General features: G+C 32.0%; 2 protein-coding genes and 2 long non-coding RNA genes across 4 annotated transcripts; 2 read left to right on the forward strand and 2 right to left on the reverse strand.

Moving 5' to 3' along the window:
- Nucleotides 1-3,301: 3,301 nt before the first annotated feature.
- Nucleotides 3,302-6,092, reverse strand: LOC139905938 (uncharacterized). The gene is made up of 3 exons (XR_011781097.1): nt 5,963-6,092; nt 5,629-5,838; nt 3,302-5,583 (listed from the first exon to the last, which is right to left on the reverse strand). It is a non-coding gene; the product is annotated as an uncharacterized lncRNA (long non-coding RNA).
- Nucleotides 6,093-6,341: 249 nt separating this feature from the next.
- LOC121122023 (uncharacterized) lies at nt 6,342-8,476 on the forward strand. The gene is made up of 4 exons (XR_005865665.2): nt 6,342-6,493; nt 6,583-6,831; nt 6,945-7,543; nt 7,647-8,476. It is a non-coding gene; the product is annotated as an uncharacterized lncRNA (long non-coding RNA).
- A 3,437-nt stretch (nt 8,477-11,913) lies between these two features.
- On the forward strand, nt 11,914-13,984 carry LOC121122021 (uncharacterized). The gene is made up of 2 exons (XM_040717029.2): nt 11,914-12,848; nt 12,906-13,984. The coding sequence occupies exons 1-2, from the start codon at nt 12,271-12,273 to the stop codon at nt 13,756-13,758; spliced, it is 1,431 nt and encodes a 476-aa protein (XP_040572963.1). The 5' UTR covers nt 11,914-12,270; the 3' UTR covers nt 13,759-13,984.
- LOC121122019 (antichymotrypsin-2) lies at nt 13,881-17,898 on the reverse strand. The gene is made up of 10 exons (XM_040717028.2): nt 17,583-17,898; nt 16,135-16,474; nt 15,865-16,062; nt 15,581-15,779; nt 15,410-15,525; nt 15,232-15,345; nt 15,077-15,167; nt 14,883-15,016; nt 14,673-14,808; nt 13,881-14,204 (listed from the first exon to the last, which is right to left on the reverse strand). The coding sequence occupies exons 1-10, from the start codon at nt 17,699-17,701 to the stop codon at nt 14,065-14,067; spliced, it is 1,587 nt and encodes a 528-aa protein (XP_040572962.1). The 5' UTR covers nt 17,702-17,898; the 3' UTR covers nt 13,881-14,064.
- Between the last annotated feature and the right edge of the window lie 1,158 nt (nt 17,899-19,056).

Here is a 19,056-nt window from a genome sequence, read left to right on the forward strand (position 1 = left end):
AAATGGATCCTTAACTTTTATTATTATACTTTATTTTATTAAATAATAATCTGCTGTTGCTTCTGCAGTTTTGGCTGATTTTGGCATAGTTTCTGTCAAAAATTAAACTCCTGTCATTGATAAAAACAAGATTTTAAAGAAGACGGGCTTGACTCAACTAACACAATAAAACATAGATGTTAAGAGGATCAGTAACATTTAATCGATTTTGTCTCCATTGCAGACCTCTTCAGAAATAATAAAATAACAATATTCTTAAATTTTCAAACTTTTTTTCAAAAACAAGATTGACAGAGCTGTATCTAAAACTCCTGTATAAGCTTCAAAATCTTTTTGAAGTAGTTGTCATTAGAAGTATTTACTCTGATGGACGAAAAGACAAAACTCAGATAAATCGGAAAATAGGGGATCGTTACAAAAAAGTTAAAGTAGATCACATCTCAGTTTCATCAGAACCTGAGACACACAACGACAAGTCGTGTTAAAAGTAGGGCAATTTTTACTTCAACCACAAAAGAAGGAATTAGAGGGACAAGGTTTAATTAGATGGTATAATTTCCGTTGGCGTTGACTGAACTGCAACTAATATCGTTTGGAAAGGTGCCTTGATCGAATATTTAAACAACTGTTTAGAGAGACTATTACAATGGTACATTTGTATGCTTCATGCCAATGAGTTATCCCTTCGTCATTTATTTTTAGTTTAGATAGTGGCACTTTGGGTCCTTGCCGAAGAATCTGGTCAATCAACTATGTACAGATCAAAAATATCAGTATAAAATATGTCAAGCCGTTTCACCTGGGTCCTGTACTCATGAGCATAATTATTATTAAAGTACTATGAACTCTGGTTTTAATTAATAATTTATATTCCGGGTTTATTCTAAATAAAAATACATAACCCTGTCCGAAACATTGAACTGTATTAAATTACATTTGTGAAGGAAAATAGTGGACTGAATTAACTTATAAAAATAACTTTAGAGTTCAGACAGCCTATTATAATAATAATGAAACCCAGAAATAATGAATTAGATGATTGCTTTAATGAAATAACAACAGATATATAAATAAATTATATAACGCTAATCATCTAGAAAGGGTTTTTATATTCTATATTTTTTGATCGAGATTACGTAAATCCTGAACATAATTCATATCCATGGTTTTGTTTCAACCATTTTGTCTAATTTTTCATTTTTGTCTATTTAGATATATGAATTAACATAATCTGTTATAACATTTACCAACTTTGAATTATACTGTTTTTAATCATATATAGGTACTTCAATATTTATTTTGTCTTTTAATCTCTTAAATAAATAAATACACTAATGAACCCTATTTATAGTTTCTAAATATGAAGTAACAAATTTTAGTAATATCAAATTTATGTTAGTATAAGATAAGATAAACTGTTTAAATGGGGTGCGAGCAAACTAATAAATTACACCGCTAGATGGCGCATTATAATATTCTGTAATTACCAACGCGGCAAAACAGCAAAGATGTCAAAACAATCAAATAATAGAATTTGATTCCAAATATAGTTTTAGTTTTTCTCTATCATCCTCAGGCCCTTAAAAAAAGACTATAAAGTTTTTTTTATTTTTGGCTATTTTTAAAATTATATGTTCTCTTAATAGTTTGATGTTCAAGATATGGACAAAAGGTATTAATATATTTCAAAGCCGAATGCTAAACAATTAAAAAACAATTTTTAAAATATTTACTATCTTTAGAAATTGAGTTATATTTGTTTAAAGTTGAAAACAGTTTTGTTTTATACAGAGGCTCATCGCTCCAAAAAGAATGAATCCAGAAAGTGTATAAATATCTCACTTGATAGTTGAAAGTCTGAATTATAATTTAACAAAGTTACCATTCAGAAAAACCTCTATATCTTTTAATATTTCAAAACTCAAAAGTGAAGCAAGGAGACTCATATCGACAAGAACGAGCTGAGAGACGTCATTGTTTGAGCAATCTCGGCCAAACTTGCAAATTAAACCATCGAAAGAAAGTCCAAATGAAGGAAGTTGTGACATGCATGTCTTTATTTTATATAATATTAATATGATAATATTGCAACCTTCGTTTATTAGAATGATAACAAAGTAGTTGAGGTCGATGGTATGTACATTGATCTCGTGACAGAAGATGTTCATCCCCTGACTGAGGATGCTCACACTGACAACGAAAATCATATACCTTTGTTCAAACTCAAGATCAGGATTGTCAGACAAATTCAATTTCTACAGCTCATCAGTACGTCTGGTCTAGATGTACTGATAAGTACTAAAGAAGACCTTATTCGACCAAGTTTCGCGATTGAAAATTTCAAGAATGATTCTTAAGGTATGTGAAATCTCTACCTAAAACATTAATATAGTATTATCTTATCGTTTTTAGTAATCGCTTAAGACACAGGATTCGCCGACTATAATCATTTTCAATATGTGTTTTCCTATCTTGATCATGTCAATTATAAAATAACTCTTGACCCCAAAAGTTGAGCTATTTTTGACATTTATGAAGCTCCGACAAAACAAAGATGACCTCGAACTTGCTCTTATGTTCCAAATACATCGCACTTCAGTTGGGAAAGTGTTCAAAACATGGCGGATTTTTCACATTCACCAATTTTAAGAATTTAATCCCTTCTAACTCAAAGATGTCACGGATCTCTACATGCCAGATAACTTTCAAATGAAGTTTCCTAATACAAGATTAATTCTGGATGCTACTGAGGTCAAAATCAACAACCTATAGAATTTTGAAGATCAGAGATTAACGTGGAGCTCCTACAAGAACTGCAAAACACTAAAAATACTTGCTGGAATTAATCCAAGAGGGGTTGTCTTCAGTGTCTTGAAATGCTGAAATCATTTAACCCTATCACATTGGTATAATTCCATTTATAACATGGATTTTGTGATGTGCGATCTATAGGTCTAATTATATAGCCTGAACACTTCAAGCTCACCCTTGATTTATTTATTACTTTTGAGTCTATTTTGCCATTGGAAAACATGTGAAAGATAATTCTATTTATGTTATATTATTACATATAAATTGTTATTGGGAACTTTTAAGTGATTATGTGTTTAAAAAATATATAAGTGACTTACGCATACTTCAATGGGAATATTTGAATATCGTTGCAATTTCCAAACTTACTAAGCCGGGAATCCTTTTCTAAACAGCTTCTCACCATATTGGAATGTTATTCTTGCAAAGATCTAGGATTTACACAATAATAAATTTATTATAGATAATAACTAAATGTTTTCCATAAGAACTAATAATAATGTGTTTTATGAAAGACAATAGTTAAAATGTAACAAAATAATAATACGATTTGGTTGGACAAATACATTTAAACATAAAAGATATTCCTCTAAATTTAGCTCCCTATTCATGAGTTATCCATTATTTTATTGATTCTTTCAACTTTATTTCGATTATAAAATGCTGTTTAATTATTGTAATAGTAGACATGCGAGTTATCAAAATTATTACTGTTATCAGTTGTAGAACTATTACATTGGTCTATGCTACAAACTGTTCCAGCAATGTGAATATAAGGATGCTTTAGAAAATTTTATCTTCTTAGTATCATTTAAATATTTTCAAAAATATATATCTCTAAAGAAATAATAGTCAGAATCACAAGGCATCATATTCAGTTGTGTTAGCAAGATCATTATATTATGCTCTTTATATATTATATTCAACATAAATGACAAATTAAGATCTTATTATTAGTCTGTTTTTGACATGATCATTTCATGTTTATTACATAATATCCAATTTTTCTTAATATACTACTTATTTCTCCACTATTTTAATGACTTTTTTATGACAAAAATATACCTAGTATTAAAAAAATGATATTTATTCCTAACTAAAGAAAATATATTAAAAATATTCATAAATGACGGGGATCAAAGTTACATCGTAACTAAAAGTAGACTACCATATTAATAAAAGTTTTTTTAGAATAATCACGTTATACACAATTTGGTACGTCCAAGGTATTTACCTCGACTACGTGATCTAAATAGAGAATCTTAGAAAATTATGTATGAAATATACAATGAATAAAAAACAAAATGTTTGTTGTTGTATTTGATAGCCAGTTGCAATGCACCCACTCGTTAAAGATGGAATAGAAAGTAAGAATACATATAATGATGTCTTAAGCTTGATTAGTATGGAATATACATAAGTGAAGAGGTTGATATTTTATTCAAAGCAAAAATTTAGCCGAGTAAAAACATATTCTTTATTTAAACAATGTTATAACAAAATAATCCAGGACTGGTTTTTTTACATTCAGATCAAATTCGGGGATCGTCATTCACAACAAATGCTCCATAAATAAACCACCCAATTAAGTTTTTAATACTATTCCAGAGGAATTTCAAAAACGAACACTAGAGAACAATTTCTCCTCTATGATTCAGGCGTCGATGATGAACACCGAATAATTATATTTGGCACAACAAAAATGTTGGACTTAATGACCAAATATAAGCATTGGTTCGTGGATGGGACATTTAGTGACTGTCCGACTACATTTTACATAACATGTACATGGAATTACTGTCCATGTACATGTTATGGGGACAGTAATTCCATGTTTCTATGGATTACTTCCCAACAAGTCCATGAGACTTATAGAAGATTTTGCAATGGACTTTTCCTTAGTTGTCATGGCCGAGTCTTCTATCCTGAAAGCATTCTGTCAGATTTTTAAAGGGCAACTATAACAGCAACACAGGATGCGTTTCCAAAACAAATTTAGTTGGTTGCTTCTTTCATTTGGGGCAATCCCTTTGGAGACATATCCAAACTTCTGGACTAGGGCAAACATACACAACTAGTGAAGATTTTCGATTACGGCAAAAACCCTACTTTCTTTGGGTTTTTTTATCCTTTATGGTTTTTCATCCTTTGGGGGACTTCGCCCCAAAAATTATCAACAACTTAATACAGTACTTATATAAATTGTTTTATTTTATATATAATAAAATTTTGGGGTGCCGAAGAAACTTTTGGGGCTAGCGATACCACTCTTTAAGTCAATGATAGAGATAGTAAAAACTGAATCATATAGTTGATTGCAGAGAAAGTTAAATAAGTTTAGTAAAGGAGGAAATAATTTAAGACATGAGTTAAAGAATGAAGTACGAGTTTCATATCTTCAATTTGTCACATGGATAATCAAGAAATTTGATCTAAAAGGAAGATACACAAATAGAAATGACTATGTAGCTCAACAAGAATGAGTACTTATCAAAAATAAGAACTTTTGAATGACGAAAAGTATCATGGAGGAACAGATCCATAGACACTCAATTTTCATGGAATTTCTATAACAGGGAGCCCCTATTCCATATTATAGGTGGAAATACCTTGAACTTTGATTAAAATTTTAAGAAAAAAGTTTATGCAAGTGTGCATTTCTTCTTAATCGACGGTTTCTAATCCATGCTTCCGTCACTCTGTTCGTATTCTTCGTTCGAGAGGATAAGTCATGTTCTATGCCACTTGAGAAAATAGGTGAACTGATATAAACTGAATTTCATAGTTAGAATGATAAATGATTACACCATGTTTTACCAATTCTCTCGCTCCCTTAGAGACGGACCACAAAAGTATATAAAATTATATAGAAGTTTATTCTAATACACCATAGATCAACTAAATTCAGGTAAAGAGTTGTAGACGTCATGGATCTTCTTAGTCCACGGAGTTGACCATGGACCCTTGTTCACATCTTTCATTCCTTCAATACCTCACAAGGAGATTTACCACAAACAAGCGAAGAAGCTAGATATAGAAACAATAAATATTATTCAATTGATGAATTAGCGTACTTAGTTATGAAGATATGTAATATTTGGTAAGCTATTCTACTGAGGGTGATAGATTAGGAAATACAGCAATTTTCAACCTGCCAAATAGTGATCGATAGACTCTTCCTCGTCTATGACTAATCTATCTCTGAACAGGATCTCTTCCACGAAGTTTCAACTTCTCATCATCTCACTTTGCACTCCATTTCTCCTATTAAGATCTTGGACGAGATTTAACTTCGAACAGTCTCAGCACATTATAAGAGCAAAAAGCTTCTCCGCTTTTTTTCAACCTCCCCCCCCCTCCTCTTTTGTTCATTGTGTTGGATAAGACTCCTCCGACATAATAGGAGAGTTTATTTCAAGGCTCAATGCAGGTATACTGTATGCCATATACTAAGTAAATGGAATACTACTCTTCATCTGAAGACTCCGTGCGTGCTTAGTTTCAACACGCGGATAATATATTGTATTGTTATTTGACCACTAGCGATGACATGATTCTAACCTTTTGATTGAAAGTAATTCCAATCAAGGACTCCTGTAAGCAGGACTGGGCACGCTCAAACATGAATTCAAATATGTATGCAACATGGATCTATTGAAAAAAAAACAAGGCAACGTGTTTGGTAAGATAATAAGTAATAACTAATAGCTATTAGTTACTTTGTGGACGCTATCTTTATTGTGTTTTGTAATTCCAATCATGCCCACTAAGTGGCTTGCTCCAGGATGTAGAACGGACAATGACAACTATCTACAACAGTCTGGTGTTACGATCCATCTGTGGCCAAACAAAGAGAAAAGCCCCAGACTTGATACCGCCTCGGTGAGAGTCATTCCAAGAGAGACATATCTGAAGAAGACAGATTAGTCACCATCCAAAAGTACACAGCTGTTTTCCTGTATTTCAACTACTCTGTCAGTCTAAAAGAAGTCAGACCCATGGCAAGGCTCTAAAGAAGAGGTAAGACAGCTGCTCACTTTTCATGTGTTCTATACGGATTGCCGTTTTCACAATCGATAATTCGTAAAAAATGTTGGGAAGATAGTATGCTTATAACCGTCCTTCTTTTACAGGTACCTCAAACTAGGTGTAGGACCATCCCTATGGCCAAACTTCCCCAACTACCTCTCAACTCCTAAAGCGTCATCAATGCTAACTCAAGCTGCGACCACGTCACGTAGGGCTCAACAGTTCAATCACCTACGACAGCATCTGAGTTTGGACTCTTGATGGAGGAGTCAGTCCTCTCTAGGGAAGAACTTGGTGACAAATTGACCAAGAAGATACTCCCATCAGACTTCATCCTCGTCACAAAACTAAGAGTTGATTTTTGAAGCTATCCCATGATGAGAAATTGGGCCCCAACTAGTAGCCAGCATCCTGTTTGAGGCAGATATGTCATTCAAAATGTACCACTCTAGTGTGTTGATTGACAAAAGGCAGTGTCACACATCACCTCAGAAGGCAAGGTCAACAATGGGATTCAAGCCACCCATTTGGCTTCCTTTCTGGGAGCAAAAGAAGAATTGAATCAAACAGAGACCTGAGAAGACAGTCTCAACAAGTTAGTGAAGTTTGAAGACAACTAAGTGGAGGTATCTAATACATCTGCGTGTAACAGATCCTGGAAGTAGAGAAAAGATTTGTATTCTGAGTCTTGCCAAATTCTCAGGTAAATAAGATATTTGTTAATAGTAATCTTCTTTATTTAGGTGTCCCTTATTTTTACAATACAATCATATCAATACAATATTTTACTTTTTTAAATTTTCAAGTATGACTACCTCAGACATTTAAGCTATGCTGGATGAAGACCTGGTAAAAGCTGAGCTCATTTTGACTAACTGGCAACCAGATGAGCTCCAGGAACTATCTTTTAAGGAAGAGAGCAATGCTTTCTACTTTATTGCCGGGGGTAGACTAGTTTTTCTTTGAAGAAGAAGATCAGCTGTACATCATGCCAAGAGTTAATGGTCATCAGAAACACACCTCCGGACTCAAGAACCTTCGATAGCCAAACCAATCAGCATGTAGACCTGAAAGATTCATCGACATAATGAGCAGAGGGGGTTGTCGACTCCATCCGACCTTCTCTACCTCTCCTGTATTTATGCTCACTTCGTGTTCTCTTACATCACAGCTACTCCTGAAAAGAAAGACAGTTTACTTGGCACCCCAAATATTAGAGCTTCATTTGTTGCCACATTCATTGAGAGGATGCAGGACAATTTAAACTTTGACATTATGGCCGTTGTGGGAGTAAAGTGCGAGGAAGGACACTCCTGGTCAGCTTTTCTTCAAAGAATTTCATTCGCTTTGTTTAATGTAATGGGTAAAAATTTCAGTGCTACGCAGAATGGTGACATCCGATTTTTAACAAAAAAGAGAATGGCAGCTAAGAATTCAGAAGCTAATAGAAAAAAAGCTAAATTTCAATCAAAATCTTTTGACTTTTAGGCTTGGACCAACTTTGTACTTTTTGATAGTGCCTTTTCTTTTTTTATAGGTTTTTAATGTTTATTTTGATTAAAGTACTTATAACGTACCACTTCTATTATAAATATATAGCCTCATTTTATTATTTTGATAATTTTCCCTTGCAAAATGTTTTTAAAAACTCTTTATTTTGTAGCTAAACACTTTAAGAGAGACATTCCATATAGAATAAACTAAGACCCATAAAATTGGAAACGCGTGAGCGCAGTGTCCTGTCCTTCTTACAGGTGTCCTTGTTCCAATATAATTATAGTTGATATTATTGTAGAGAAAAACGCGTGCGAGGAGAAGGGGGAGAAATACATATGGTATCATTGTTTAAAATACTGACGTGATTCTCACAGATAATCACATCAGTATTTATCAGTTGCCTGCTTTATTACGATTTTTAAGAGTATAACGAAAGTATTTATTAGCAAAAATGTTTAATAAAGATATACTACGTATAATTTACTTAGATGGGTTTTATCCGTTACAGTAGATTTGAAAACTCCATGAAATTCTAATTCATTATTACCCATATTCTCAGAATAATAACTAATAAAACGACAATGTAAAAGTATTTCGAAATATATTTGAAGTTCCAAGTTTAAAATAGAAGGCTTAAATTAAATATAATCTACATACTAAAAAATAAAACATCATCAAGTTAAATATACAAAATTAAACAATTAGAATCATACGACTAATAAGAACAATAAATTATAAATACAGAATATTGAAATAATATTTTCTTGTTCTAACATCGGAATTCAGTTCAATATGTCATAACTTTAGGTTGCAAAACACAAGCCAGACGTGGAGTTTAATCAAAAAGATCATCACCCTTTTTTCCTCATGTGCAAGTTGCATATACAATTGTGCGCCGGATAGATATATCTCTACCGATGATATCTTAATATTTACTTATAATAAAGTAAATGTCAAAATCATAAAATAATGTTAGATTTAAATCCATATCGTCTTCCAATCTTAGTACGAACAGCTTTTAGAATCCCACTTTCATTTATTTCATGTTAATCTAAAAAAAAAAAAAAGTTAATCCATGCAGTCAAATTTTAAACCTTAATTACTTATCTAGATATAAAAATAAGACTCCTTTATAACTGATAAGACAATTCAGGCAAACATTATTGATTTAATGTAGTTTTCTAACATGACATCGTAAAGATTTAGAGCAAAAACTAATTATGTAGTAATGTTGGGTGATATTACTCCTTATTAAGAGCATCAAAAAAAAGATTTTCCCCTGGTCATTTATACTTGTATAACAACATACTATTATCATGAAGGATACACACAATTACTAAATAAATTGCTACACCCAATACAACTACCCCCGTTGTTGTGACCATTTAAGCAGTTGTTTTTTGCCATTTAATGAGTTGTGTATCATAATTCTTGATAATTTTAGCTAAGTTACAATCATATTTTATGATTAGATTTTTAAAAAAATGAATACTTACTGCTAGATGGTACAAAATTTAGAGTTCCATTTCGTAATTTGGTGTGGATGACTCTAAACATGCTGAAAATTATCTCAACTTCACAATTTACAATGGGGGTATTTCTATAAATGATATCATTACCAACATCCTCCATTAATTAATGATAGTTCCTCGGGAAGGGAAGAATTTACCCGTGCATATCTAAATAATTTTTTTGAACGTAGGATGATTAGCAATGGATAAGTGTATATTACATGTAACAAGCACCTTTGTGAGATCAGAGTTAAAGTCTTACTTGATGTTTTCATCATTAACTTGATTTTTTAGATAATATCCATGCTCTTGATATGAGATGAGCATAATGAGTGGCGTGTAATTCTAGACAGGGGACTACAGGCACATATATATCCACAAATCCGACAAGCCATCTTTTTCTCATCCGGTAAGTATTTTCCAAATTCCTGGGCCTCCATTTTCATAAATCCAGACAGAAGGTGACGTTATTTTAGGCATTTTATTCAGTTCCCTATCGACTATCAGCATCTAATATTATATTAATATTGAATAATATAGGCGGGAATGATAACGTTCTTGATAGAAAAAGATGTATATTAATTAAGCAATGATGCCATGCATATTTATTCTTTTCTCCTCGCGAGCTTTTCTATTCTTACCAAAATTATCACCCTTAAATATAATATAAATATGATACGCCGAAATGATACTACGCCAAATAGAAGCAAGCTAAAATGATCAGCGCTGAAAAGATGCACACCCAAAAAAGCGCGCCCAAATGAATGGACACGGAATTTTATATGTTTGCATTATTCTGTGCAACATTAAAAAGAACATTGTAAGTAAAAGTGCATAAATAGTCAAACAACATAATCCCCTTTCTGTAAAAAACAAATGATATACAAAATATATATATATTTTTTGTTGAGATAATAATATATGATAATTAATAGATTAAATATAATTTTATTTGTTATCTTAGATATTACAGCTTGAATTTGTAAAGTTTACATTTGTGACCATATATGTTTCATAAACTATTCGTTATAAAAATTTACCAGAGGTGGAAGAATCTTTTGAGTAAAGAAGTCACTGTCAAAAAATAGTTCCTCAATAAAGATATCTTGGAAAGTATAAGTAACGAAAAAAGACTTTTTAGCTATACCAGGCCAACCCTGAATTTGGTAATGGTAACTATGATTTTTATGGAGCTTAATTTTTCCATCTTGAAACTCCAACGAGGAAAAATTGTGTCCAGGATAATTTTTTTCATAACGTCAAGAGTAGGGGCATTTGATCTCCACGATATAGCTGTATCCCACACATCCAGTATTCAGGGTCAATGAATAGCCCACTTTCTTTTACCTCATTCATCAATGTTTGTTATTTTCGAAAATGAACTTATAAGCAGATGAGTTTTTTAATAATATTTTTTGGGAGGAAAAACGAGTAAATTGACAAGGAGTCAAATTTGTCCATACATTTTTAACGAATATTGGAGAATTATTCATTATAAAATATTAGTGATGCATCACTAATTATTACTTTGCAAAAAATAAATATTTGTTACCTGTAAAGACATCAACCACTCTACCAGAGAAAAAGAGTTCAACGAGTGTCACTTTTTATCAAATAAACTTTTATCAATTGGTTTAAATTATACACTTTCTTTTCTTACTTAAACTAGGAACAACTTTTTTAAAGTAACAGATATTAATAAATTAAATATTCTATAAAATGTATTACAATTCTACTATATAACAATGATTAATGAAACTGTATTTACAAATATATATTCATTTTTCTAGGGCCTTAGTATGAGGCACACTCTCTTCATTATTTTGAATCACGCTGCTTACATCTCACACCCCAATTACTTTTTTCACATATGCGCAGTATTATTTTTTTTCCGCACTCAACAAAACCTATACGTATAACCTAATTATACTTTTTGTAACATCTTTGAATCTATATAATTCATGCAATCACTACCTGCCTTGCCTTATTACTATTAAATGAGGCAAGGTTATGGCGAATACTTACGTACGTTCTCATATATATTAAAAACCTTGCATTAAGTTATGAAATACGTACAGATTTCTGCAGGATTATCAGCCTTTTCTTATGTTATTTTTTATTTTCATATGCTTAATATTTCAAAAATTCCTTGATTTAGGGGGGAAAACTAAAGCCATCTCCCCTTCGGACACTCCTGGTATAAATATATTCTTCATTGTTACCTCTATCAACTTGGATTATTAGATTAACTTCATTGAGAAAATTCTACATCATTAAATGAGACATTGTCAAGTTTAAATAAGTTATTTAACATTAAACTTATCTCTAACAAAGAGGCAGACGAGTGAGCTCAATCAAAAAATAATAATATTTTTATCAATTGAATGAATTAGTCTGTGTTTAGCACAAGGAAGCAAAGTTGATGTTTTATTATTATTACATGGTGAGTATTGTGAACGAAAAAAACAAGTCAAGAATTCACATCATGGCTTCTTGTATTCCCCACTCCAATGTTCTCAAGCAATCTGAGGAATTAAATCAAAATATTTTAGAAACAATCCTTACCAAATACTTTGGAAAGTGTATTCAGCTCAAGGACTTTAAAATATATAACAAACAGTCGGGACTATGTAATGAAAACTTTCAATCGGATATTGTTAAAATAACTGCAAAATTGTCAAATGATCAAGATCTTCATTTGATTTCAAAAGAAACAATGAACGACGCTCCCCTATGGTTACGTTTGTTATCAACCATTCATAGACCATTCTATAAAGAGATTCATTGGTATAGTGTGTTTCTTCCTCTCCTATCTGCCAACTGGCCATTTATTGCAGAGCTTTCTCCTCGATGCTACTACGCTCATATAAATTCAGAATTATCACTGAAGAGATCATGGTTTTGTCGGAACAAAGATATCAGACCTACGACGATACAATTAAAATCAGAAAAAGCTATAATACTTCTTGAAAATGTCATGGAGAAGCAAGGAGATGAAAGGTACAGAAGATTATTTTTCTTATAATACTTTGATTTAACAAAAAAAATTCCTTGTAGATTTAAAAAAATTGATGGTACATCGTTGATTGATATTGAAATTGCAAAATCTGCATTAAGGTCTATGGGACATTTCCATGGTATTTGGTGGCAGTTTTTGAATCGAAAAAACACAAAAGTGACATATAAGCCTAATCTTACTCCATCAGACTTTGAGCATAATTTCATGACAAACGATAGTTCTGCTGGTTTAAAAAAAATGTTTAAGCCATTTATGAAAATGTACGAAAGGGTTTTAATTAATCATTTACCAGAGCCAGAGGGGGTAACGTTAGGAAAAAGAGCCATGTCGTATTTTAGAGATGGAAAAATATTGGAAGTTTTTCAAAGATTGCTAACAAAGACAGTCAAGGAACAAAGTATGTACAAGACTATGATGCATGGTGATTTTTGGAGAAATAATTTACTATATAGGCCCTCTGATAATCATGTACTAATGATTGACTATCAAGGTCTTATGATAGCTCATCCAGCTAGAGATTTTTGGTACTTTGTTTACAGTTGTTCGGATAGGGATTGGAGACAAAAACATTTAGAGGACTGTAAGAAAGAGTATTTTACTATTTTCAGCTCATATTTAAACGAGTATATGGATGTCAATTATGAAGTTTTTTCGGAAGAAATAGAGGAAATGAGGGGATTTGCTCTCATATTACCAATGATAGTTGAAATATTATCTAACTACCCCGAAGAGATCAATAGACACTCATTTTTTATGATTGGGAAGGATTATAAAATAATGTTTAAGGCAATTGAGACAAAAGAGACTGAGTCAGATCATCCAGGAGTCAAAAGAATCAGAAGAAGATTAATAGATACAGCACAGGATTTGGCAGATTTAGGTATAATTTAGTACATGAACAATATGGTATTATACCCGGATTTTAAATTAATTTCAATTTTTTAATTTTTCTACTTTAAAAAATGGGTTTGTGTTTTTTTTATGCCAAACAGAATTAAAAGTCGGATGAAAAATCGTTTACTAAATAATTATTATTTAAAAAAAATCATATTAAATATTATATAAATGCATATCTGTACTATAATATAAAGAAAATAAGAAGCTATGAATTTATAAATATCATGCTAATTCCGCTAAAATTTGCATAAGACAAAGACAAAGGAATATGTGTATGTATTTGGTTACATAATATAGTTACTATACTCTTGGATCCATCACTTGACCCATAAAAAGGGGTATCTTACGCTGTTTGTCGTGAATGAAGAAAAGGAAAGGAACGTTAGCTTTAACGGAAGTGGGAGCACCTAGATTACCAATTAAGGGAATGACCTCAATCCCTATCAGATTTAAAAATAATCATTAGAAAATAATAAAACTTTACAAAATATGTAACCTATCAACACAAAAGCAAAATAGAATGATTTTTCTCAATATTAACTCTAAATTACATTTGTATTCTTCAGCAAATTATCCAATTATTGCACGTGAAAAATCCAAAATTGTTTTTCACATTAAAAAGTTGTAAAATTAACATATTTTATTTTAAAGGGACCATATTGTGGCCGATAGAAGTCTCTTAAACTAAATGAAGGTTAAAACCATAGCTAAAATTCTTGGTTATCTTAATCCAAGACACAAATTTGAATACAAAACTTTTAATTGACCCCAATATATCTATGAAACATTAGGATGTCTGTATCTCTGAAGTAAAAAAATAAATAGGGATTTTCTCCTTTTACCTTGATTTTTGTTCAATATTGCTTTATGTTGACGTATCACACATTTAAACTACAGAAAATGTTTACCCGTTGAAGCAGCGCCCTCGGTTCCGTGTTTGTTGACTTCGAGTATTGCTTTATGCTGAACTTGACTCACTTTAAGGCTTAAGTCATGGCCTATTTTATCAAGTGAGGCGTCAGAAAATATTGATCTGATTCCCATCTATGGATTTGGAATTAGTTATATTAATTATTACTTTTTATAATGAGTCATATACAAGTACATTGACGTTATACCTTCTTTAAAATTTCGTTTAAGTTTAGTTTCGTTTCAATCAAAAACTCTGGGAGTACCACCGTTGGAGAATCTAGGTAGTAATCATAGTCTGTGGTAAGTGACGCAAGTGCCATTTGAAATATATTGTCCATACCTATAATTAGAATCCATGTAATAATAATTAATATGAATATTCGTATTTATGTAAAATTACTATTAAATGAGAGGAGCTCGGCTTGTATAAAACCTAGTTCTCTGTGATTTTCTGGAACAATCAATACCATTTCAAATCTTCTATCAAATCCCTAGTAATGCAAAAAGGTAAAATAAATTTGTTGAAAACATAGACGCAATGCTTAGATGTATTACCTCGTATGGTATATTAACTGTTTTGATGTTTTTTATTCTTCCATAGTCAAATATTCCAGTTTGAAATTCTAATGAGGATCTTTCCATCATTTTTGCTTTGACTTTTTTACCATCCTGAGTTAAATACAGATATAAAGAACAAGTAATATATTTGCATAAATTGCACGGATTGAACTACCATCAAAGTAAAGTAATTGTCCTCGTCTTCAAATGGCTCTTCAAATTTTATGGTCCAAGAGTCTTTGAAATAAACAACATTGGCCAACAGGAGAATGAAATCCTCAGCCACTTCATCTACAAGTTAAAAAAATAAGGAACAAAAATGCATGACGTAAAACTCATGACTAACCAAAAAGAGACTTTATCTTTCCATTGGTTCTATTATTGACCCAGTAGTTTATATTATCCTTGGCAACATCTGCATCTAAAAATTCATAGGTAGATTGGTAGACCTTTGATATATGGTCTATAAAACTAGTGTTTACACCGGGCTTGAGAGATGGAGGTGACCAGATCCCATTAGCGATTTTAAGAGTTTCGCCCATTCTCTAAATAATGATATCAAAATAACTTTTATTGAATTCTTCCTTTCCCAAACAAATTTGTGTATGTTCCACATATAATATAGCTTACAGAATAATCTTCAAAGAGAGACGCATAGAGAGTTTCTAATGAATTGATATTGTTGAGTGTTCCAAGAGAGTTGAGAAGTTCTATTTGTGTTTGTGAATCGGGTGAGGCAGCTGAGGTTAGAATCGACAGAATAGCATGAACACTCAATGGTGAAAAGACAAGGTTCTCTCCAGCTCTTTCTCCAGCAAGACGTAAATGCTACATCATGGATACATAGAGGATAAACTATAAAATATATGATTGATTTCACAATTAAAAAAAGATACTTACATTTCGGATGAAACTTAATGCAAAACTGAAAATACCATCTGATAGGAGATCCGTATTTAGATATTGCAAGTCTGGATGATTCAAAATCAAATCCTGAAGTTCCTGAGAAGTTGACTGATTGTTCTCATTGTATCTAGAACTTGAGTCTACAAGGATTTTATCAAACTCTTGAGAGCATATGACATTATGAATTGTATTAGTAATAAATGAAATACAAAGGCAGGACGAATTGGTATCAGCACAAATACAAGTGCATGAGTCGCGTCTAGATTCTTTGACGTCTTCATCTAGAAGGGAAGGCTGTTCCGTAGTGATGGGGATCTCCTTCTCCGTTTCTTGCCTTTAGAAGAGATATTATCATATATTATTTAATGGCAAGTCTTAGAAACAATTTTACCAAGGGTTAAATAGAAATAATTAATTGCTCTAACCTATAAACGCAAATAATTATTTTTGACTCAACCCTTTTAATTGAGATAAATATGGATGTAAATTAGAGATAAAATTATTAATGACGAAAATGAATAGGTTTTCCCTAAAAAAGACTTTGTTCATTTGATCACACTAGGGAGATAAATATTAAAGGCGTTTTCTATTATCTTTTACTTTTCAAAATAAAGCTACCGATCAAAACATCACGCAAGATAAAATTATTACAATGTATTGCCCTTAATTTGGGACATATTTGTAAATTATTCCAACTAAAGTTTGGAATAAAAAATCTATATATTGATTAGAGAAATATTGTTATATAATACTAGATGTTTGGCAGTCCTCATTTAAGACTCTATGAAGACTAGAGTCCCGTCTAGCCTCGGTTCAGTCTATTTCAGTCTTGCATACCGGTCCTAACATTTATAAAGCTCGGGCCTTGATGACGTCACTTACCTTTATTTCTTATTTTTTTTAAATTGACAGTCCGAAGGACTGACAGTCTTAAGGGCCGATCTCAAGAACAGATAGAACCAGTCCTAAGTTTCACAAATAAATTTAGAGGATTGATTTAAGTGTTAAAAAGATTACTTGGATCATATGATCACGATAAGTGTTGATGGGCTAATTAGACTCAATCAATTTTTTTATTAGTATTACATTTCGAAGATCAAAGTAAGTATACTGCTTATAAAGTAAGGAAAGATTGCATTAAAGGTATGGAGCATTAGAATGGTGCATTTTGTATACTTCCTGCTCAAAAAGAGGTTAGTCCAACATTTCTAAAAGCAAGAAGAATCAAAAATACTCAATAAGTAAAATGAATACTGTATACACTTTTAAAGTAAATAGCGAACAATAATGATTATTTTGCAGAGAGTAACTTTGGAGTAATATAATATATTTTAATTTCCTTCTAAATATTTTTTGTACATGGATTTATAAGTAGTTAAGTTAACTAACAACTTACAGATTACGTTTCAAATGGTGGCAACAAACTCTTACAAATTACTTACGTTTCCTTATAAAAATTTTTGAGAGCTTCACTTCTAAAATTATTTTCATGAGTATTCATGGGAACAGATATGACGAAATGTATACATGCTATTAGCATGAAAACACCAATTGTGTTCATGATGGAATCAAATGAATTTACTATGTAGAACAATAAAGAAAACTTTTTCACTTTTATTTTACTTGGGCTCAGGTTAGTTTAATGTTGTTAATGTGCTAGCGGAACGAAACAAAATAAACATATCAAGAAAATCCTTGATAACAAAATAAATGTTGACTCTCCATGGAAACCTGTTTTTTTTTTCCTATTTGTACTGTGGGTGAGCGTTATGAGTAATTATAATTTTTTCATACAATCATACGCTTCTAATCAAATCTAGGGGAATTCCTTCGTAGAATAGAGGCATTTTTTATGTTTATATTTTTGGGGAAATCGTGCCCGCCATACCTTATTTATATACATATAGAAACCCCCCAAAATAACCCAGTAGGAAACGTAATTGCACGCGCAGTAGCATATTTCCCCATCTGGAATCAAGATAGTTACTCAATGGCTGCTATCAAATAACCAACTTGATATGGTCATATAATTATACATTTAGTTGTAAATAATAATATGACCTGCCCGTACGTTAAAAATATAAGAAACCAAAAATTAACGTGGTCATCCTGAAAATAGGGCATGAGAAAACTAAGAAATACTTACAGGGCAGGGTAGCAAAACGTGGACGTTTAAAGGATGTTTATTTTCTCATTAATTTGAAAAAGTTTAATGAGTATTTCTTATATTCTATTTACTTAAACAAGCAATAATCCTTTAGTCAATTTATTATCATGAGAGAGCAACAAGCAAAAACAAGTATCTCAGATCTCCTAGATGCTGGAGTTGATGTGTTGAAGATTACGGGCATTTTTAAGTGTTCTAGGAGCCGGGTTGGCCAAGATGAACAAAAAATGGAGAAGACCCCTCCAGGATGTCAAGAAGGGGAGGGCATAACTTCAAGAGATATACGAAGTTCTTGTTAAGTTTGGAGAAGAATATAAAAGAGGATCCCACTAAGTCAATGAATCCCCTCGCCAATGACTTCTCTGTGGCTCGTAGGACCATCAGGAGGGCTATAATGAAAAACTTGGGATTATTTTCTTTAACAAGGATCCCATGCCAAATTCTGATAGAGGTAATAAACCCCAGAAGGATAAGGAGGTGCAAGAAAATCCTCAAATGGATCTAGGCAAAGGGTTCAATTGTGAAAAGTTTCTCGAACAAGAAGATTTTCACAGTTGACAAATCCACAACCTCCAGAACGACCCCTGTCTTGTAAAAACAAAAGAAAAGGTCCAAGGGGCTTACCACGCTAAATATCCAGGCCAAACAATTGTCCTCGGCGTTGTGGCCTCTCATTGAAAGAAGATGCCTCCGTTTTTTTTTAAGGCTGGACAGAAAATCGGTGTGGAGGCCTACTATAAGGTGCTTAG

The sequence above is a fragment of the Lepeophtheirus salmonis genome, chromosome 7, assembly GCF_016086655.4.
Source record: "Lepeophtheirus salmonis chromosome 7, UVic_Lsal_1.4, whole genome shotgun sequence".
Taxonomy (NCBI): Eukaryota; Metazoa; Arthropoda; class Copepoda; order Siphonostomatoida; family Caligidae; genus Lepeophtheirus; species Lepeophtheirus salmonis.

Bases quoted from the DNA above. Each gene is read 5' to 3' on its own strand.
- LOC121122021 (XM_040717029.2), top strand. From the start codon at position 12,271: ATGTTTTATTATTATTACATGGTGAGTATTGTGAACGAAAAAAACAAG. The intron at 12,849-12,905 runs GTACAGAAGATT...AATTCCTTGTAG, and splicing joins GAGAAGCAAGGAGATGAAAG to ATTTAAAAAAATTGATGGTA.
- LOC121122019 (XM_040717028.2), bottom strand. From the start codon at position 17,701: ATGAACACAATTGGTGTTTTCATGCTAATAGCATGTATACATTTCGTC. The intron at 15,017-15,076 runs GTAATTTTACAT...TTCTAATTATAG, and splicing joins CGAGCTCCTCTCATTTAATA to GTATGGACAATATATTTCAA. The intron at 14,205-14,672 runs GTAAACATTTTC...TAAATCTGATAG, and splicing joins CGAGGGCGCTGCTTCAACGG to GGATTGAGGTCATTCCCTTA.